The 22,757-nt window shown below is 41.4% G+C and overlaps 2 protein-coding genes across 2 annotated transcripts in view; one reads left to right on the forward strand and one right to left on the reverse strand.

Moving 5' to 3' along the window:
* The window catches only part of FIRRM (FIGNL1 interacting regulator of recombination and mitosis), a 366,159-nt gene that overhangs the window by 22,596 nt on the left and 320,806 nt on the right, over positions 1 to 22,757 (forward strand). The gene's annotated exons all lie outside the window — the stretch shown is intronic.
* SLC19A2 (solute carrier family 19 member 2) lies at positions 114 to 21,634 on the reverse strand. Its single transcript, XM_059936083.1, has 6 exons — positions 21,228 to 21,634; positions 14,145 to 14,747; positions 4,932 to 5,154; positions 3,644 to 3,836; positions 3,158 to 3,299; positions 114 to 851 (listed from the first exon to the last, which is right to left on the reverse strand). Exons 1-6 carry the CDS (start codon positions 21,429 to 21,431, stop codon positions 723 to 725), a joined length of 1,494 nt encoding a protein of 497 aa, XP_059792066.1. The 5' UTR covers positions 21,432 to 21,634; the 3' UTR covers positions 114 to 722.

Raw genomic sequence — 22,757 nt, forward strand, 5'->3', positions numbered from 1 at the left:
TTTTAGCAGGCTTCAAAACTTGCCTTATTATTTAACTAAATTAGCTTCTCTGGGAAGCATATGAATAATGTAAAAATGAAAAATCCACACAAATACATAATTGTCAAGATGGGAATTGAGAATATTTACACAATGAATTTTTTTAAATAACTTAAATTAGAAACGACACATATTCCTTATAAAACACCAAACCAGAGCACATATTGTCGGTGATAGGAACAACTTTCATCTGTAGAAACACAAATGCACATGAATAACACAGAAATAAGAATTAAGTTGAACAGAGGCAGGTGCTGTTAGAACATATTTCTGTTCTGACCTGTAACATCTGTGGCCCCTGTGAAGCCCTGGTCCCACCAGGCCAAGCATCTGGCTAATCTGATACAGAAGTACTTGACCTATGAAACACCAGACTCACTTCCTAGCAAGTATACATCACCATGTGCTGCTTGATTGCTCTTGATTACTTGGTTTTCGAAAGCAAGCTCACTTTCACATCAGAAAACAGTCATCCTTATATTGGCCTCGTAAATAATCCATGAAGTACATTTCACTTCTGAACAGTATTCTATTACTCTAGGAGGACAAGGTATAGTCAATTGGCTGCTTTGAAGCCATGAAATGCACACTCATAAATATGTGTCTACACTTTAAAAAATTAAATACATCCAGGCACAGCTGCTGTGCAGAGTTCTTGTGATAAGAAGCTCATCAGCAGTGCGTTATGAAGTGGTCACTTGAGTACTTGATTCTGGATCTTCCGGCTTTCTGTATTTCTTCAAAATATTGACTGCACCATTAGACAGGAAAACCACAGCGATGAGTGCAAAATAACCAGCATAGATGAAGAACTAAAGAGGGGGAAAGAATAATTTATAGAATTATCAATTAGAAGGTAAGCTCTTTTATTACATATATGTGAACAGACTCTATAATTAAAGGTATATTCAGTTTCTCTATAAAACTTCAAAAAACATTGTATGCTTAAACAATGTGCCAGGCACTGAGGATACAAAGAGGCAGCACAGCATGGTGATACTGAAGCCTGACTCTTGGGTGCAAATCCCGACTTCCCCCTTACTAGTTGTATGACCTGGATTGAGAGACTCAGTCTCTGAGCCTCAACTTCATTTGCAAAACATTTTGTAATTCATAATATTTCCTAATTGCAGAGTTGTTGGGAAAGGATGAGATTATGTATGCAAATGTTTATTAGCACAATGCTAATGCTGTTAATACTATTGTTTTTATTTTTGTTGCTGTTATAACTGAATCCTGGTCTCTACCCTCAAGCTGATATGATTAACAGGCCAAATTCTGAATATCAAGACCTCTACTCTTGCCCAGAAGAGGGCAGTAGAAGGTCAACTATCAATATATTCCATTATAAGATTACTTTTTATAAGAATCTTCTCTAAGCCAAATTTTTTCTTAATTTTATTTATTTTTTGGCTGTGTTGGGCCTTTGTTGCTGCATGCGGGCTTTCTCTAGTTGCGGCAAGCGGGGGCTACTCTTCATTGCGGTGCGCGGGCTTCTCATTGCGGTGGCTTCTCTTGTTGCGGAGCATGGGCTCTAGGCACACGGGCTTCAGTAGTTGTGGCACGTGGGCTCCGTAGTTGTGGCTCGCAGGCTCTAGAGCACAGGCTCAGTAGTTGTGGCGCATGGGCTTAGTTGCTCTGCAGCATGTGGGATCTTCCTGGACCAGGAATTGAACCCGTGTCCCCTGCATTGGCAGGCGGATTCTTAACTACTGTGACACCAGGGAAGTCCCTCCAAGCCAATTTTTTAATGTAACTATGTTGTTTATCAACATCATCATCATTTTTCTTCTTAAAACAACTTACTAACTACTGATAAGCTAACCCTCTGAGCCAGGTCCTTTAAAATTCTGATTCATTTTCCTATAGGAAACTCGTTAATTAATCATGGCAGTTACAAGTTTCAGCACAGCCCACAAAATTCTATTATTCCATACGTTTAAACCTACCACTTCTATAGCAAGATGACAAGCATTTAGTTACTCTTCTACTCTCCATCCCAGATGAAAGTACCTAACCCTTGAGAGGTCTCCTCAAGGTTTTTATTGCAGGTAGTAATTGGGAAACACTTAAGTAATTCTTACTTAAACGAAAGTAATAAGCTCCCATTCCTCTGCTCTATCCACCCCCTCCCCCATCCTTTTTTGAGGCAGCATGATGCAGTGGGAGATGCCTAAGCTTTGGAGTCAGATGCTGGTTTGAATCCTGGTTCTGCCATACTATTATTGACTGTGACCTTAAACAACACAACATCTCTCAGATTCATTTTCTTGATGTCTAATCCTGATAACAATGCTGCAAAATTCTATATAAAGTACCCGGCACATAGAAAGCACTCAATGCACATTACCTATTTCTCTTTTAGATCTCCTCAGTAAAAACAAAGTTAATTACTGCTAACATGTTAGGTCTTTGTATTCTAAGAAAACTAATATGTAAGTAAGGAAGGAATAATGGAGATGGAATCATTTGGGCTGAGATGAGGTAGGGTAGGCACTTTTTTATTCAATTGCCCATTTTGCTGAAGTACAGAACAAGCCCTACCTACAACTCACAATGCATGAAGGCACATACAACTATACCATTCCTGAGTGAATAAAATTATTCACACTGTCTCTGAGTGTTTGTGCAGGTGTTTTCTCAATAGGTCATATGTTAAGAATCATAATGCTATTCAGCAACAGGAAGTCATTACCTTGGTATTTGGGTGAGGGGCGTTTTAAATAAAGAAGGAGGAGACTTAGAGAGCTTTGAGGTGAAGCATGGCATCTCGAACATGAGATGCAGTATTCCAGGCATAGAATTAAAAATGGAGGGAAATAATGGATGAGGAAGCAGAAGGGCTTGGCCTGGAAGGAACCAATATTACCTCTCAACTCCACCAGGCTGGTTAATTACACACAGAAATGTTCTAGGGCCTCATCAAAAAGATGATGGTCCCAACATCCTCCTGGTAGAAAAGAACTAAGGATGGGGGATGACTGAAGGAAAGAGAGAACACTTTTACTTTTTATTTTGTATCTGTCTATATTGTTTGAATTTGTTTCCATGAAGCATGCTCCACTTCCGTTACCCTGATCAACTCATAACATCTTCAGTACCGAAACAGAGATCTTACTTGAGTGGTAATTTCCAAGCCAAGGCCACTGGCATCTACCACAATTAGAGTGAGCAGAGTCTGCAGTGCCAGAGCGATGAAGGTATTTACACCAAACACTAGGGCGTAGCGCTCCATGCTGAGGTTTGCAGCAATCTGGAAACTTAAAAAATGAATAAAAAGAATGCATAGACAAGAATTACTTCCAGGATAGTGTGAAGAGTAGCCCGTACTTTCTACTGTCAATTCCCTTCCCAACCAAGTGAAGAATATTTTGTTGCTAAATGATGTAAACCTCATGCAAACATCTGAAAACAGCAGGAACATTTAAACAAGGAAATAAAGAACCTTGCCTAAATGCTTCCTCAGGAGAAAAACTGGCAATGCACATATAATATAATGCTTCCTCCCATTTGCCTCTTTTAACCAGAAAATTTAATTTGTAAAGAAACCAAAAAGCTAATCCTGTCAGCTCTTCCTAATGGTTCTTTGAATCAAAATACATACGTTGCTATAGTGATGAGTAACATGTAGATGATTCTGAAGACAACGTAGGATGCGTAGCACACCCAAATGTTACCCACGGTGTCCATGATGTACACCGCAGCAGCAATCAGGAGAGAAAACAGAGACAATGTCAGTTCTCCCCAAGTGGACCAGGATATTTTTATGTAACCAACTGCAAACACAGCAACAGCACCTACAAAACAAAAAGAGAAAATTTGTCATTTTGCTACACAGATACTATTTCAATGAATTCAAAATTCATCTTAGATTACTACATTTTAAGATCTTTTAACTTTTAAACAGGGTAGCTCAAGATTATGGAGGACCTTGAAAGTCCGGCAGAGGATTTTGGACTTGATGGAATAAACAGTATGGAGCCATGGAGAGATGATGAGAGACTGAACGAGGGCAGCTGGTAATGAGAAGGAAAAGGAGGATACAGAGCCAGGGACGCTGCTAAGGAAAAACTACCGAGGCGGACACAGAGGCGAGAACCAAAAAGAACCACTGCTTGTAGCTTGGCAACACGGCAGGATGGCTCATCTCTCTTCCCAACTGAGGGGCAGTTTATCATGTGGTAAAATGATGATGATTATGATAACGATAGCTAAAATGTACGGCGTGCTTTCTAAGTGCCAGTCACAGTTTTAAGTGTTTACAGAAATCATATAAAGTTTTCCAAAACCTTCTGAGGTGGGTCAACAAATTAGGAAGGGACAACAGAATAAAATGGCCAAAGACACAGGCTCTGAGTTCACACCTCGACTTTACCACTTACCATCTGTATCATCTTGGCCAAGTGATTAAGCTGTCTGTCCACAGCTTCCTTAACTGTAAACTGGGGATAATAATTACACCTGTCTTAGGAATTCTGTGAGGACTGAGTGAACATACATAAAGTCTTTAGAGCAGCGCTTGGCGCATATAAACAATATATTTGCTACTGTTGTTATAAAGTATTGTATAGGTTACTCCAAGTTTTTCAACAAGTGGCAGAAGAACCCAGTAAATCAGAGATCATGGAAGCCTGGATAAGAAGACAATTTAGAGGACCATTATATTAGGTTTCCCAAAGGTTAAAAGAATTTAAGTTTGTTAGTCATAGTCTTCCACCTCATGCGCAATTCTAAATTGTCCTCCTAAATTATAAAATCAGAGCTCAAAATAAGGAATCCATTCTTTGGGGCTACTTCAAACTTGGGAGGGGAGAGAAAATCTGATTATGGTTGACTTCACTACCAGAGGAATCTCCCCCTCCCAAGCTGCCCTGCCACCCGGCGCTGCTTACCCAGTAAGGTTGAAACGGCCTCCACGCCGCCGTTATAGATGGCAGCATGACGAGAAGGCATCACCTGCTCCCACAGGCCCTGTGCATAGTTCACGACTTGAAAGTAGCCGCAGGTGGAGAGGGCCCACCACACGGACCAGCAGAGCAGAGGGCGAGAAGAGTAGCACACCAGGAAATCATTCCACAGGACCTTCAGCACGAGGAGACGGTCTGGCTTGGATTCCTACACAGAAAAAGGGAAGAAGCCAACTGTACAGAAAGCAATTGTATAGACTCAATCTTCCACTCAACAGACTTTTTTCTTGTTCCTTGTGAAAACCAATTGCTTATTTCATATAAGTGTGTGTGTGCATGTATAAACTTCTTAGCAATTACATTTATCCCCTCTGGGGAAAAAAACACATTCTTATATAATTTTTGCTTTGAATGCTCTATAAACATTAGTACATCCAGCAAATGATATATTGTTTACAAAATGAAGGTAGAAAGATGGTCAGAGATTGCATACTTTAGCCAAAGGGAGATGACATTCTATATCTCCCCATACAATGGCAAGCAACATTAAGAATAAGCAATAATTTGGGCTTCCCTGGTGGCACAGTGGTTAAGAATCCACGTGCCAATGCAGGGGACACGGGTTCGAGCCCTGTTCCGGGAAGATCCCACATGCCGCAGAGCAACTAAGCCCGTGCGCCACAACTACTGAGCCTGCACTCTAGAGCCCGTGAGCCACAACCAGTGAAGCCCACGCGCCTAGAGCCCGTGCTCCGCAACAAGAGAAGCCACCGCAATGAGAAGCCCGTGCACCACAACGAAGCGTAGCTCCCGCTCACGGCAACTAGAGAAAGCCCACAAGCCCAAAGCAACCAAAAAAAAAAAAAAAAAAAAAAGAGCAATAATTAGCAACCCTAGTAAATCACTGTTCAGGTAGAATCCATGAATGAGAACCTATCAGATTCACTGAAAGATAATGGTTAAGACAGAAATCTTAGAAAGAAATAAATCAAAATATTAGCAGCAATTCTCTCTGACTGATGGGGTAATCAGTGATTTTAATTTTCTTCCTTATGATTTTTCTATTACCCAGTATTTATGGGAAATATTACTATTACAATGAAGTAATAAAGCCACTATGCACGTAACTGAGTGAATCAAAACATTACTATGTACCATCATCCCTGGACTATGCCAAGAAGTCAATATGAGATTCCAGACATCCTGTGAAATAGCTATCAAAGGTTGCCATAATGCCGGAGCCTCGCTCAGAACATAGGAAATTTTACTTTTGCAACTAACATGGGAAGGCAAAATGAGAGAATCCAAAGGGACCAAGAGGAAGCTAACTGTGAATTAGCATGTAAGAGCCAGGACGTGTGACAGGAGCCATGTTACAGATTATTAACACCAATGGCAGCAGCATGATTCAACCCGCTCACCGCCTGGAACCCATATATTGCACATGAGAACCTCCAGATGTAAAATGACTACTCCCACCTACTGTCAGCCCTTTCTCCTTTATTTTTAAAAACTGAGGTATAATTGACCTTTAACTTTATATTAGTTTTAGGTGTATAACATAATGATTTTATATTTGTATATACTGTGAAATGATCACCACAATAAGCCTAGTCAATATCTGTCACCATACAGTTATAATTTTTTTTTCCCGTGATGAGAAGTTTTAAGATCTACTCTCTTAGCAACTTTCAAATATGCAATATGGTATTACTAATTATAGTCACCATGCTGTACATTACATCCCCAAGACTTTACAACTGGGAGTTGTACCTTTTGACTCCCCTTTACCCATTTTGCTACCCCCTACCCCCTTCCTCTGGCAACTACCAATCTGTTCTCTGTATCTATGAGCTTGGGGTTTTTTTGTTTTGTTTTTAGTTTCCACATATAAATGAGATCATGCGATATTTGTCTTTCTCTGTCTGATTTACTTCACTTAGTATAATGCCCTCCAAGTCCATCCACATTGTTGCAAATGGCAAGACTTCATTCGCTTTTTAATGGCTGAATAAATAGCGTTCCAGTGTGTATATAAATGTGTCCCCGTATACCACATTTTCTTTATCCATTCATCCACTGATGGACCCTTAGGTTGTTTCCATATCTTGGCTATTGTAAATAATGCTGCAGTGAACTGGTGGGTGCCTGTATCTTTTTGAGTTAGTGTTTCCATTTCCTTTGGATATATACCTAGAAGTAGAATTCTTGAATCATGTGGTAGTCTGATTTTTTTTTTAACTTATTTATTTAATTTATTTATTTTTGGCTGCGTGAGGTCTTCGTTGCTGCGCGTGAGGGCTTTCCCTAGTTGCGGCGAGTGGGGGCTACTCTTCATTGCGGCGCGCAGGCTTCTCACTGCGGTGGCTTCTCGTGTTGCAGAACATGGGCTCTAGGTGCGCAGGCTTCATTAGTTGTGGTGTGTGGGCTCAGTAGTTGTGGCGCACGGGCTTAGTTGCTCCGTGGCATGAGGGATCTTCCTGGACCAGGGATCAAACCCATGTCCCCTGTACGGGCAGGCAGATTCTTAACTACTGCGCCACCAGGGAAGTCCCTGATTTTTAATTTTTTGAGGAACCTCCACACTGTTTTCCAGTGACTGCAACAATCTACATTCCCACCAATAGTGCACAAGGGTTCCCTTTTCTCCACATCCTCGCCAACACTTATTTCTTGTCTTTTTTTTTTTTTTTAATTTTTTTAAAATTTTATTTATTTATTTATTTTTGGCTGCGTTGGGTCTTCGTTTCTGTGCGAGGGCTTTCTCTAGTTGTGGCAAGCGGGGGCCACTCTTCATCGCGGTGCCCGGGCCTCTCACTATCACGGCCTCTCTTGTTGCGGAGCACAGGCTCCAGACGCGCAGGCTCAGTAGTTGTGGCTCACGGGCCTAGTTGCTCCGCGGCATGTGGGATCTTCCCAGACCAGGGCTCGAACCCGCATCCCCTGCATTGGCAGGCAGATTCTCAACCACTGCGCCACCACGGAAGCCCCTCTTGTCTTTTTGATAATAGTCATTCTAACAGGTGTGAGGTGATACCTCATTCTGGTTTTGAGTTGCATTCCCCTGATGATTAGTGATGTTGAGCATCTTTACATGTACCTGTTGGCTGACTGAATGTCTTCTTGGGAAAAATGTCTATTCAGATCTTCTCCCCATTTTTAAATTGGATCCTTTTTTTGCTATTGAGTTGTATGAGTTCCTTCTATAATTTGGATATTAACCCCTTGTCAGACATATGATTTGCATATATTTTCTCCCATTCAGTAGGTTGTCTTTTCATTTTGTTGATGTTTTTCTTTGTTGTATAGAAGCTTTTTAGTTTGATGTTGTCCCACTTAATTATTTTTGCTTTTGGTATCAAATTAAAAAACACATTGCCAAGACAGATGTCAAGGAGCTTACCACGTATGTTTTCTTCTAAGGCGTTTTATGATTTCAGGTCTTACACATTCAAGTCTTTAATCCATTTTACGTTAATTTCTGTGCAGCCCCTTCTCCTTTAAATAGAACCTTTTAATAGGGATAGTTAGGTGTCTATAATACCAAGTTAAATGCTACTCTTTTCTTAGCTCAGCTATATGCAGAGGGAGATTTGTCTATCATCAAGCCAATAGCTAGGATGGAAACTTGAGAATAAGTTTGCTTCTTTTATTGTGCTGTTGAAGGACACAATCCTAATTCTTGCTATAAACAATGAACATTTTTTTCATGATGAAAGGAAGACTATCATTTATTTTCTCAGATATTGATATTTCATTACCCAAAACATAGTAAAAACATATACAATGAGCCTTAACCAATGGGGACAAATATAGTACATCTGGTTTCAAGGAAAAGGAACCAAAATATGTATCATGGAAGAACTGGTGTTTGAGACAGGCTTTGGGAGATAGATAAGATTAGAATAGAGAAACAATTAAGAACATTCAAAGCAAAGGAAACAAGAACAATAGCACAGAAGCAGGCACTTTCAAGGTGTACTTAAGAATCTGCAATGATAAAGTTCTCTTCCAACATAAAAGGCTTCTGGGACACTCTGTCCTGCTCTGGCCTGCTGTGCACTTATCTTGTTCCAAGAATACTCATTCTTGCCTTTGCCTGGTATCTCGTAAAGCCCTAGTTCATAAGCCCTAGTTCAGGGGCATTGGAAACCTTTCAAGAGTTGGCACACAGACCTGCCTTTGGCTACTCTTTTTCAGGGGAGATAACACCTATCTGAGCTTCAAGGGCATTAAGCTGCAAAAGGGAGGGGGTACAGCCATATACGGCTATACACCCTCTCCCCTCCATCCCAACTCAGACATATACGTTGGCAGCGGTCCAACTGGAGATATCCAGAGGGAAAGGCTGTGACCACAAATGAGAAAAAAATGGGGAGGGTCAAAAGACAGACTTTGTCCTTCACACAAGTCTTTCTGATTCTGGCTTTTGGTGCTCAGGGCCAGCCTGGTGAGAAAGGCAGAATACTGCCTAACACAGACCTCCCACCAGTCATTTTCACCATTATGATTTCAATTCTTTGGATTCTGAAGGCTTTTCTGACATGAAAAGAAAGAAAGATCAGTCTTGAGTTAACACTGAGTAAAAAAACATAAAGTTATAAACCTACATGTAGATTACAATTCCATTTACTATAAAATCTGTACAAACAGTGATACTTAGAAAGGGCACTAAAATATTAATAGTGGTAATCTTTGCACCCAGCCGTTCAGATTATTTTGACTTCTTTTTATGTAGTTTTCTGTATTGTTTACTTAAAAAATTAAGTATGAATCTTTTAAATAAAATCAGTAGAGCTTCAGTTCCCTCACCTGTAAAATGGAGACAGTGATACCTATATCATAGAGTTTTAATAAGAATGAGATAATGAATATAAGACTTTGGGCACAGTGTCTGGTACCCAGGTCAAAATAAATGGGAGCTGAGACGATGAATCAGCAGCATACTTGCCTACACTCAGATGAGAAAAATTTCTCAATCTTAGGCTTTTTACAGTAAAATGGAAATTAATGCTCACTTCAACAGGTTATTGCAAGAACTAGGTAAGTATTACTCAGTATGTAGCAAGGGCTCGATACATGTTGGTTTCCCTTATATTCTATTTACCATGACTCATTAACATAATCAACAAATAGTTCCTGAGTGCCCATACAATGTGTCTGGCAATGTTCTAGACACGGGTGATACAGCAGGAAAGTCCCTGCCCTTATGAAATTTACACTGGAGTAAGAGAGACAGATGATAAACACACACATACAAGAGAGCTTATGGTAGGAATAATACTATGAAGAAAGCAAAAAGGGTAATGGGCTAGCAAGTGACTTTGGAATGGAGTAATGATTGCTAAGAGTGTTAAATGGCTTTCTGAAAAGCTGATGTCCGAGCTGTGACCTGAGTGACGTAAAGGAACCAGTCATGAAGATCAGGATGAAGGGCAGTCCTGACTGACACAATCTCCTGATTTGAAGTTCTGAGGTGGGAACAAGCTTGATGTGTTTCAGCCCAATTAAGAGATAAGGTCAGAGAGGTTGGCAAGGAGCCAAATTGTATGGGGTTTTATAGGCCATGATGAGAATTTTGCATTTTCTTCTACATACAATAGGAAAATGTAGGGGGAGGGGATAATTAGGGTTTAATGCCTAGACTATGAAGATTTAAGTCAAGGGCTGATGATTGCAATTAAATTATTTCTATGTATCCCTACATATATGGGGGACTGGACAGGAAAGGAGAAGTTGTTCATGGTATGCCTGGGAGACAGAAGAAAAAAGACAGAGTACCTTCACATCAATCAGCTCACAAAACTCAGGATTCTAGAGTCAAGTAAAGCTTAGTGATCATCTGATTTAACACTCTCTACATTTAGGGGTAGCCTAACTCAGTTAAAGAAAAAGAATTTGTGGGACTTCCCTGGTGGTCCAGCAGTTAAGACTCCACACTTCCACTGCAGCGGGCGCAGGTTCCCTCCCTGGTCGGGGGAACTAAGATACCGCATGCCACGCAGTGTGACCAAAAAGTAAAAAAAAAAGAAAAAGAGAAAAAAAAAGAAAAAAAATTTGTGATGGAATTAGTACCAGACTCTCATAACTCTTTTCATAATGCCCAGAATACCTTCAACAAATTCAAAGGGAAAATGAGAAATTATTTACAGCCCCACAAATAAAGATCTACAGTGAAGGTACAAAGCTGTTCTTGATTATTCATATCTAATGATAAAGATAATAACAGAAATTACCATGTATTGATTACCTACTTATGTATACTAATTTGAAAGCTCTACATGGCTTTATTTAATACTTGAAATAGCCCTATGAGGTAGGTATATGAATGAGGGAACTAAAAGTCGCAAAGAATTAAGAAACTGGCCCAAGATCACCCTGCTGGTAAGTACTAGTACTGGGGACTGCCTTCCTTCTTCAAAATCCGCTATACTCTGCTGCTATAAATGATATCGAGTACAAGGTAAAAACATTTATTTTGCTGCTGTCAGTGTTTTATGGAACTCAAACACACACACACACACACACACACACACACACACACATGCACACACATACACAGAATGCTTCCTAATAGTAAAAGGTGTCAGTCTACAAATAAAAGTATAGTTATATTAACAGATATTTATTAAGCATTTATCTCATGTCAAGCCCTGTGCTAAAGAGTTGGTTTAATTTACATCATTTCTAATGGGTAAGCAACTTAAAAAAAATCATGTCCAACTACATGCCAAGCACAAAATGAGTCCAGTTGCCTGTTTGGGCAAGAAAATCACTGGCTTTGGCAGCTCCTCCTCCTGCAATGTCAGCACCCTCTGCCCCAAAGCAGTAGACTCATTCTGAAAATCAACTTACAAATACTCTAAGGTAACTTGTGGACTGGACTATCACTTTGACTTCTACCTCATTTTCCCTCTTTTTAAGTCAAGATAAAACCACCCACTGACCTAGAACTCTTCTTTACCGTAATTACCACAATTATCATTTATGGTTCATTGATGGGCTTTGTCAACTTAAGATGGCACTGTGATCTCCAATATCCACATTCTAATTTTCCTTCAAGCTTGTCAAAGAAAAACAAGCAGTGTTTTAGGGCTGTACAGCTGCCAAGCAGCACTGCTTGCCTGTCACAGTGTCGGTAGCTGAGCCCAGGAGATCGTGAAACTGACTTGAATCCTAATTTTACCTCACCATGGCCAACATGATGGTTCTGACCATGTTGTTATCCCAGTGAAGGACTTCATGGAACAAGGTATAGATTGAAGTGGATCTCATATCTGCTCTAAAATTATGTTTAGGAGTACATGTGTGTAATTTTGCACGACTCACTAATGTTGGATCTGAATCCTAATCTCTAAAATGAAAGGGTGATGTGATCTAAAATCCCTTTAACATGCTCTGATTGTTCTATGATTTGTGGTTAGAATCACTTCTAACTCTAAAAGTTTATAATTCTTCAGCATGTCAAGTACTGACATTTTGCATATCTATAAATAACAAATATCAAGGTGGTCTAGGACAGAGATTTTTAAATTTTAGATTTCAACTCATTAGTTGGTAATAAAATCAATTTAGTGGGCAGTGATCACATTATAAAAAATAAACGAAATGTGTCAGAATAAACCATTGTGTTGTAAAACTTTTGTTTCATGGATGACTTTGAGGGGTTCAAGACTTCAGTGGAGGAAATAACTGCAGATGTGGTGGAAATAGCAAGAAAACTAGAATTAGAAGTGAAACCTGAGGGGCTTCCCTGGTGGCGCAGTGGTTGAGAATCTGCCTGCCAATGCAGGGGACACGGGTTCGAGCCCTGGTCTGGGAAGATCCCACATGCCACGGAGCAACTAGGCCCGTGAGCCACAACTACTGAGCCTGCGCATCTGGAGCCTGTGCTCCGCAACAAGAGAGGCCGCGATAGTGAGAGGCCCATGCACCGCGATGAAGAGTGGCCCCCGCTCGCCGCAACTGGAGAAAGCCCTTGCACAGAAACGAAGACCCAACACAGCCAAAAATTAAAAATAAATAAATTAATTAATTAATTAAATATTTCCTTTATCTGATTAAAAAAAAAAAAAAGAAGTGAAACCTGAAGTTGTGACTGAATTGCTGCAATTTTATGATAAAACTTGAATGGATAAGCAGCTGCTTCCAATGGATGAGCAAAGAAAGTGGTTTCTTGAGATGGAATCTACTCCTGGTAAAGATGCTGTGAAGACTGCTGAAATGACAACCAAGGATTTAGCGCATTACATAAACTTAGCTCATAAAGCAGGGTTTAAGAGGATTGACTCCAATTTTCAAAGAAATTTTACTATGGGTAAAATGCTATCAAACAGCATTGATGCTGCAGAGAAATCATTCCTGAAGGAAGAGTCAATCGATGCGGCAAACTTCACTGTTGTCTTATTTTAAGACATTGCCACAGCACCCCCACCTTCAGCAACCACCACCCTGATCAGTCAGCAGCCAACAAGATCATGGCAAGACCCTCCACCAGCAAAAAGATTACGACTTGCTGAAGGCCCAGATGATGGTTGGCATTTTTTGGCAATTATGTATTTTTAAATTTAGGTATGTATATTATTTTATACATAATGCTACTGCACACTTAATAGACTACAGTATAGTGCAAACATAACTTTTATATGCACCGTGAAACAAAAAAAATTGTGTGACTTGCTTTATTACAATATTTGCTTTACCTCAGCGGTCTGGAACTAAACCCGCAATATCCTTGAGGTATGCCCGTATCACACATAGTTTTCAGCACAGATGAGGAAGATAACTTCCTATCCTTACATACTTTGGACTTCAATTCAGAAACTGGAAGTAGATAGTCATCATTTACTGGAATCATTTCACCTATTCATTTAGAAAATTTTTTCTAGAGCTTCCTTTACATACCAAATTCTGAGGATAGAAAGATGAAGAAGAGACAGACATTGCTGTGGCTTCTAAGACATCTCCAACATGAGCAATATAATGTTGTGACAGTCCTGGAGGTCATTTACTCCAGAGGAAAATACATTTGTCATCCCTAATATAAATCAACGTTATATTGAATGAATGAATGAATGAACCAATGAAGCAACTCAAGATAAAACCAGAATCCAAATGAATTGAGGGACTTTCCTGTCTTTTTTCACCATTGGTCTAGCCCCAGAGTAGCAACCAACAGGCATTTAAGGTTGTGCTTACCTGTTCTTCCATGGGAGGCTCCTCTGTATTTAGAGGGATTTTTGATTCAACGTCTTCCCACTGCGGAAGGTGGTTAGAAGCTGAGGTATCAGTAGCAATGCCACCACTGTGTACCTTGACGCCATTTGCTCCCCGGCAGGAGGGAGGAATGTGGTGAAAGAAAAGACTCTTCTGTGGCATAGGCAGAAACCAGGCCACAGCGAAAGCCACAGAAACACAGGTAAGAGAGATGACATTCAGGCTGAATAGGGACCAGCCTGCCACTGAGACGAGGATCTGCCCTAGGAGAGAGCCCACTGTGAAGCCCACCAAGGTGGCACTTCGACAGTAACTCGTGACTTTCTGGTACATGCTCAGGTCTACCACACTGTAGATGTAGGAGTAATAGGCAATTTCAGTGGCGGTGGCGATGCCATAGAAGAATTCCAAGAACTGAATGGCCAGCAGTCCCTGGGCATAGAGCAGCATGAACCATGTAACAATAAGGCTGAGTCCCTGCAGCAGAACAACAGGTTTATAACGGAGGAAGTCTGTGGCAAGGAACACAGGAAACAACAGCACCAGGTAAGAGTAAGTCCATACTGGATATATTTCATTGAAGACCTGGTAGAAAAAAGATAAAATCACGTTAGTGATCTCAAAGGACCTGGAACATTCGTAACAATTTATTCTTATAAAACAATCTACCAGTACCTCAAAGATCTCATTTTTATCAACCAAAGAAATCTTGACAACAATTCTGATAATTGTTTGGAATATACTTCTCCATTTCCACCCCATCGTCTTTTTCCTAATAAAATCTTCCCTATTCATCAAAGCCTAGTTCAACGCCTTCCTCATCCTGGAAGACTTTGCTGCAGCTGATACTGTTTGTATCCCAGCACCCAAAAAGCTCTCCTGATACTGCTTTGTACGTGTCAGTCTCTTCAATTACCTCATTGCGCTGCTTCTTAACCATGGCTACACATCTCCCAAGGAGCTTTAAAAAATGTGGATGCCTTGCCACAGGCATTTTTTAGAAACCTCCCAGGAGATTTTATTATGAGCCAGAGTTTAGAACCATTGCTTTATAGGTTCTTTCAGGGTAGACTTGACTTTCATTTGCACAACCTAATAGCTCACACACTGTTTGGAAGATACTTGGCTCAATAAATGCTTTGGAAACAAATGTTTTGAAATCATTGTCACTCCTTACTTCTAGCCACAGAACAGGGAGCCATGATCCTACTGTTTGATTAGGTTTCTCTGATTTTAAGTTTCATTTCTTTGGGGTAACATGAATAGATAAAGAAGGTAAATCTGTCCTACAGTCTTAACAGAGTAACTATCTGTGGATGGTAGCATTATAAGCAACTCTGATGTCCTTCTTTTTGTATGTCTATAATATGAAAAAAAAAGGAAGGTTTTTTTTTTTTTCATTAATTTTTCATTGGAAGATAGTAGAAATAATATTTAAACCACAAAGACCCCAGCTGGAATTTCTGTTCCATCATTTGCCATATGATTTTAAGCAAGTTTTTTTTTAGTTCCTTTTAGCCTTAATCTCCATTATCAGTAAAAGAGAAGTAAAGCCTATGCCACAGGGTTGTTTCTTGCAAGGACTAAATGAGAGAGTACGTGTAAATCACTTACTCTTTTTTGATAGGTTTAAAGACTTAAGGACTGAAGCTGAAACACAGACCACTTGGGACAATACAAATTAAATTAATTGAACTGTCGTCCCCATTCTTCAAATAACAATCATTGTAGGAGACTTTTCCCTCTTCTTACACCTACCCCATAGCCTAGCAAGTTCCTGGGGGTTTAAGTAAGTCAGTTTTATAAGTGATCATTTCAAAGTTTGGATCAGTGGCCCCAGTTTTTAAGTGCGTTCTGAAAGGTAGTCTTGCTAACAGGCTAAATACTTTGTGATGGAGCAATCTAATCCTTGGGTTTGACTTACTTTTTAACTCTTGTGTATACCTCAGTTCACCCAACTAATTGTTTTAAGGTTTTAGAGGAACAATAAAGTAAAAATTTTATTTTTAGTAAATTATTATAAAATATTTGCCAATGCAGAGAACAACTATAAACAGAAAACATAATCTGAAATACATTCCAGACTTGATTTCTGACTGGCTGAATATCAAAAGTGATTTGTCTAATAGCCTCGCCTTCATGAATTCCGGTCTAATTTGTGTTTGCAAATCATCTAGCAACCTCCAATTACCAGGAAACTTTCTTGTGCCTGAATGTGTGCGTGAAAGAATAATCGAGAACTGTAGAAATGACTCTTATTCACAAGTGTGGAAGTTTTATCAAATGAGGAACAAAGTGCACTTGGCTGACATAAGACAGGGTCAGAGACTTCTCAGTAGAAAACCAAAGGGGATAAGGGCAACCTTGAGATGAAAGCCCCGAAGAAGAGTGAAGGCTTCCCCACAGACTTTTCACAGGTGTGCTCCATTAGCAACTTCCCACTCCTTTTTTGCCTATAGTTTTATTCATTCTCCTACAGTTTTCTTAAGTGTGAAACTGCCTCCTCTGTTTGACTCTGCATATTTCTTCACCTTCACATCTTCCCCAACATAATACTACAAGCTGTTAGCCACCACACCTTCCCTTTAAAAATACCTTCCTTCTGTACCCCATCTTCTTTGTTCTCCACCACACACCTTGGGACTTTCACTGATTCTTCACTCCAGTAATACTGTCTGCACTTAGACATGTTATATACCCTTCAATACTAGTTGTCCCCAAAAGATTAACTGTGAAGTTTTCGTTATATAAACCTCATCCTTTCAATTATCAATTTAAAGTGTTTATGCTTATGAGTCTAATTCCACTCCCAATACAAAAACCACAGTTTACATAATGAAGATAAGGAAAAGCAATGCCAAGTAGAAACAAAAATAAAGGCAAGCAGGGGAAAAAGACCAGATATGTTCTTTTTAACTTATTCTCAATAAGAAATCTGAATTTACTCCTAGGAGAGACATCAACCCAAGAGGACTGTCCCTCCCACAGCATTATCAGCATTATAATAGTACATCTCTACTGACACCACACACTATGCTAATCACCTCACCTATATGACCTCATTTAATCCAAACAACGCTAAGTGGTAGACGCTTTTATCATCTCTATCTTACAAGCAAGGAAACTAGGCCTTACGTGAATTGCCCAAAGTTATCCCAGCTAGTCACCGGCAGAGGGAGCATCTGCACCTAGATATTCTGAATCCACCACACTAAAATGCCCCATTTCTTCAATCAGAAAACTGCTGTTGATCATCTACTATGTTCCAGGCTTACTTCTAATGCCATTAAGCAGCTTTTTCAACCTGCGTAGGGGTGCTTTTATGGGGCTTTCATGAAGAGAGAAGACCAGACAATATGCAGAGCTTAGCCACTGTGTCTCCAAAAGTCTCCAGAAGATCCCTTCTCTCTCAATGCCTCCAAGGAGAAGCTGTCACACCAGGAAATGCTTCTTTGATGGATACTCTGAATCCTGAAGGGAAACTTCCCACATGTAAAAATGTACAGATTACAGACTCGCCACGCCTGGACGATACCTTCTTATCTCAGGCAAAATCTGCCGTGTGAGCAAAGGGAACTGATTTTATTCTAAGGTGCCTTTCACAGTTCTTTGGATCAGAGCTTGTTTGTGCTTTCTTCTAAGACACAAAAAGTCAAGGGAAAACAGCTGTTCAGTTTTAAGCTCTAATTCAGATTTACACTTTATCTTAGAATCACATTTCAATTAGACAACTAGTTAGTAAGCATTTATTCACACAACACTGTTTTCAAACTGTATGGAGATTACAAAAACAAAAAAAGAATAAAATGAAGCCTCAGTTCTCCAGGAGTTCTGAACCTAGTGAAGAGCACATACACATAAATTATTGACAAGGGAGTTAAGAAATATGGGGGGGTGCTCCTTTGAGATGGACCTTGAAGGATGAGAAAGTTAGATACACTGGACTTATGACTATAAGATTAACGTGGATGGAGCTTGGGCATGTAGAAGGCAAGGGGAAGAAGGATGTAGTGGGAGATAAGGGTGTTAAGGAGATACGAGCCAAATTCTGTAAAGCTCTGAATATTAGGCAGAATAGTTTTAAATTTAATGTCTCAAAAATATCAAAGAAAGGTAGTGAATGTCAAATCCCATGCTGAAAAAGATGAAAGGATAAAAAATTTTTGGTGATAAAGAGCTCTATTTTATTAAAAGTTTGGCTTTCAACTACTGAAATACAAATTTTAACCTGTTTAAAATTTATAAAGTGATACAGGTTAATGGTTTTCCTGAAATCTAAGAAAAAAAAAAATCCTTTGAGAGTGGAAAGAGGAAATTCTGACCTTTTTTTTTCCTCCTTTTGTCTTTGGCCTTAGTTAACAACAGCTCTATCTAAGATGACTGCTCTTGGACCTTCTAAAGTCTCCTGAAGGAAATACAAAATTCAACACAAATAGACTGACCATGATTTGGCATTTGCTTTGCCTAAAAATCATGTAATATTAAATAAATAAATAACTGTACATTGGTGAAAAACGCAGTCAGAAAGGAGAACAAGTTGTCCTATTTATTTCAGTTATTGGAGATTTAAAAAAACCTAGGGTTCCAGAGAGGGTGGACAGAGCCATACTGTGCCCGACCATCAGAATCGGCCATGATTCTGAGGTCCTCAGAGACAAACAACATCCCTTTCCAGACTTCTGGATTTTTCTTCAAACCCTGTCCTCTTCCTCATCTAATGTGCAGTAACAGAAGTGTGCTATGTTTTTGTTACGCATTCAGCAAATGTTTCCTGGGCCTGGTACCTCTGCTTTATTGCTATATGCCCGGAACATATTTCACTCACCTAGGTAACTTTCCGATAAGACAGGACACATGATGGCACATCACACAGCAATTCTGCCCAGGGCACTTGTACAAAACAGTTCGGCTTTCAAATATCAACAATGGGAGTATGTTTCTCTCCCCGTGTGCTTCTCTTTCAGGCAAGGTGCACAAACTGTGCAGATCACGTGGCAGTTCACATGAAATTTTAATTGTTAGCAGCTCACACACAGTATCATTTCTGCTTCAGCGGCTACACTTCAGATTTGGTGGTTGCTGTGGGTCTCCAGAATCATTCTCTCTTGTATTTACTGAAGTAATTTTCTTCTTGGTGAATCATTCTGTTCACAAGAGTTGGCCCTTTCCACTTTATTACTGTTTTTAGGCAATACTATCATTCACATAGGTAATGAGTAACTCTTACAGTTCCTTGTGGAGTGGTCCATAAGACTGAGAAATAGATCTGAAGTTGGGTAAAAGTCAGTGCCACTTGCTAGGGGTGAGATAATGTGGGAAACTCAAATGAAATCCTCAACCAAGAGTTCAACCCCTTCCCTGTTAAGTGACCTTGAAAATGGAGGAGCAATGCAACGACAAACGGGACTATGAGTAATTACATCCTGCTCTGACCTGTTATTCAGGGACACTCAAAACAGGTGACTGCTAATCACAGGGGAGAGAGTAAGGTTTAAGTGGGAGGAGTACTTCACAGCAGCTGGGGCAGGAAGGCAGGGTGGGAGGAGAATTAGACATAAGAAAAAAGGAACAGGGCTTCCCTGGTGGCGCAGTGGTTGAGAATCTGCCTGCTAATGCAGGGGACACGGGTTCGAGCCCTGGTCTGGGAAGATCCCACATGCCGCGGAGCAACTAGGCCCGTGAGCCACAGCTACTGAGCCTGCGCGTCTGGAGCCTGTGCTCCGCAACAAGAGAGGCCGCGATAGTGAGAGGCCCGCGCACCGCGATGAAGAGTGGCCCCCGCTTGCCGCAGCTAGAGAAAGCCCTCGCACAGAAACGAAGACCCAACACAGCCAAAAATAAATAAATAAATTAATTAAAAAATAAAAAAAGAAAACGCAAATGAGTTAAAAAAACAAAACAAAACAAGGAACAGCTAACAACTGCCCACTCAGCTTTCACCCTTTTGTTCCAGAAAGGAATACCAGACCTCAGATTTCTTGCTTTGTAGTGTTCAAGGAAGAGGATGCTGAATCTGCTTTATTTGGGTTTTGTGGTAGCAGCTTGAGTTTAAGTCCCTTTTCAGTTAATATAATGTCTTTCTTTTTCAAAAAACTGGTGTTGAGATTGACCATACGCTTTAAAGAGTTAAACACATTTTTAAAGTACACAATGCACTTCAAGTACTTTACTTATAAGTCCTCCTGGGGAAGTCAATCAGCAAAAAGTTCTTGATCATGGACTATGTACTCTCAACTACTCTGAACATCGCAGCAGAACAGAAAGGAGCAAAACTAACATCCGTGAAGCAACAATTCACAACGCAAGAAAAACTACAATTAAATGCCAACTGTGTGATACCATCTAAATATCTGCTTTTATCCCAGGAGGTGGGGTTGGGGGATTGTGTGGGAAGCGTATTCTTGGACACAGTCTCGCCCAATCAAAAATCAAGACAAGATAATGGGTTCTTGTTGTCTTGTACAGTCCTTATTTGAGCACATCCATCTGTCAAGGGTAAACAATGCAAAGTAGGGGAAGGAAGAGGGTGCAGCAGGTAGAGGGAAGATCCTTTCAGAAAGCAGTAGTTACTCAGCATCTGGTTCCTTACTTTCTGGCAGCAAATATTTATTTAAACCTTTACCATGTCCAAGGTACAACCTGCTGTTTTCCCTTTTTTTCTTCAAATATTCTCCTCCCCCTCGCCCCCGTCCCCGCCCCCAAGCAGGAACTGCTGGATCAGTCGGAGCAGAGTGGGGCTAAGTTCCATTACAGCATCATCGCCTGAAGCACACGTGCACTGGGGCTCCCGAACTGCGTTTCGAGCCCTTCACCTAAGACACAGCCTATCAATCCAACGGAGGGCAGAAAAACAGCGTGAATTAAGGCAGCGCCCAGCACGGAGCCGCCTTCCAACTGGGAAAAGTCAGCAATCTCTGCTCAGAATGGCTCCTGCGTTTCGAGCGCCTTTCTCACTCCTCCTTTCCTCAACTACATCCCCTCCGCCCGCTCTCACCTTTTCCCGCACATCTCGGCGCCCGCGCCCCGCGCCGGCCGAGTCACCTCCCGCCTGCCCCCCGCGCCTACCTCCCTCTCCGTCAGGTTCTTGTCGGGCCCCAGCAGGTAGGGGGTCAGGAAGGGCTCGGACGGCCTGAGGCTGGCGAAGAAGCCGTAGGCGCAGAGCAGCGCGGTGGGCACGAACCAGCACTCGCGCGGGACCCGAGCCGTGCGCAGGAGCATTGTGGCCGCCGCCGCCGCCGCCCGTCGTGTCACCGGGCCAGGCACATCCATCCGGGGCGCGAGGGGCGGGGACCCGGCCCTGCCCTTTCCTTCTCCTTTTCCTCCTCGGCCAACCGGAGTGAGGTTGAATCGCTGCCCCAGCGCGGGCACCTGCAATCGCGAGTGGCGCCTCCTCCCGGCGGGGCCAAGCAGTTCTGAGACAGCCGCCTCTGATCGCAATGACTCCCAGCCTTTCCTGATTGCAGGAGCCTCACGTGTCGCCACCCGCCCGCTGAGCGGCAGAAAACCTGACAAGCCCTAAGGCCCACCCTCCGCCACCTCCTCCCTGCTGAGAGCCAATCACAGAGGACGCCGGGCATTGGCTTCTCTCCCATTGGTCGGTGGCTCACAAGATGCGAACCCGCGGCGGCGGCGGTGGCGGCGGCACGTTAGAGCGCTGACGTCCGCTGGCTCGGGCTCAGAGGACTTGTAGGACTCAGGTCAGAATGCCGCTGTTCTGGCGTGCGCTGCTCAGGGGGAGAGCTGTCCGCCCACGCTGGAGGTCGGCTAAGTCATCCCTCGTGCTGCAGCTCACCTGTCGGGAATGCTCCGCGTGGGCCTTATCCCCACCAAGAGAAACGCTGTTACACACAGTCATTTTCTGATTCTTAACCACGGTCCGTTCAGATTTTCCTTCGCAAGTGGCCAGCGCCGGGCAAAGATTTAACCTTGGGACGGGGGAATGCTCTACCTTTCTTCCAGCAGCTTTCAGGTTTTAAATTGTATTCATCTGTAGTAAAGAGACATTAGAAGCCCGGGTTCTAAGCGCTCCGAGGCGTTTACCAAGAGCCGGAGAAGGAAAAAGTGGATAAAATGCTGTGAAAAGAATGAACGAGCTAGTTGCTTAACAGAAGGATCGTAATGGAGTCCTAATGAAAGGGTTTTAGCTTTATGTCGTTACTTTTTGTAAGCGGGATACAAAGAAAGCAAACATAACTGTAGATACAGGCTGTGTTTAAAACGTAAGGGGGAAATCCCGAGTCATTAAAGCAATCACGAAATATCATGGATCTCTTTATTAAAAAAACCAAAACAGAGGTCTTGGCATAGTTTTCAAGGGCAAAGCATGACAAGAATCCGCAGTGCTTTCTTTAATTTTTGTCTATAAACCTCTTTCTGCCTGACTCAGCCTGACTGTATCCCAATCCTTCCACTGCAGACCAGCTGCACCATTTAAAGCAATTTCCCCTGTGCAGTATTTGCAGACTAACAGATCCTACCAGAAGCTCACAGAAAACATTTTTGAACTCTATTTTGCTTTAATGTATGTTACGACCTATCTAGCTCAATTTTCTTCCTGGGTCAGCAAATGACACTTGTTGCAAAAAGGATACTGTT

The sequence above is a fragment of the Balaenoptera ricei genome, chromosome 1, assembly GCF_028023285.1.
Source record: "Balaenoptera ricei isolate mBalRic1 chromosome 1, mBalRic1.hap2, whole genome shotgun sequence".
NCBI classification, from domain to species: Eukaryota; Metazoa; Chordata; class Mammalia; order Artiodactyla; family Balaenopteridae; genus Balaenoptera; species Balaenoptera ricei.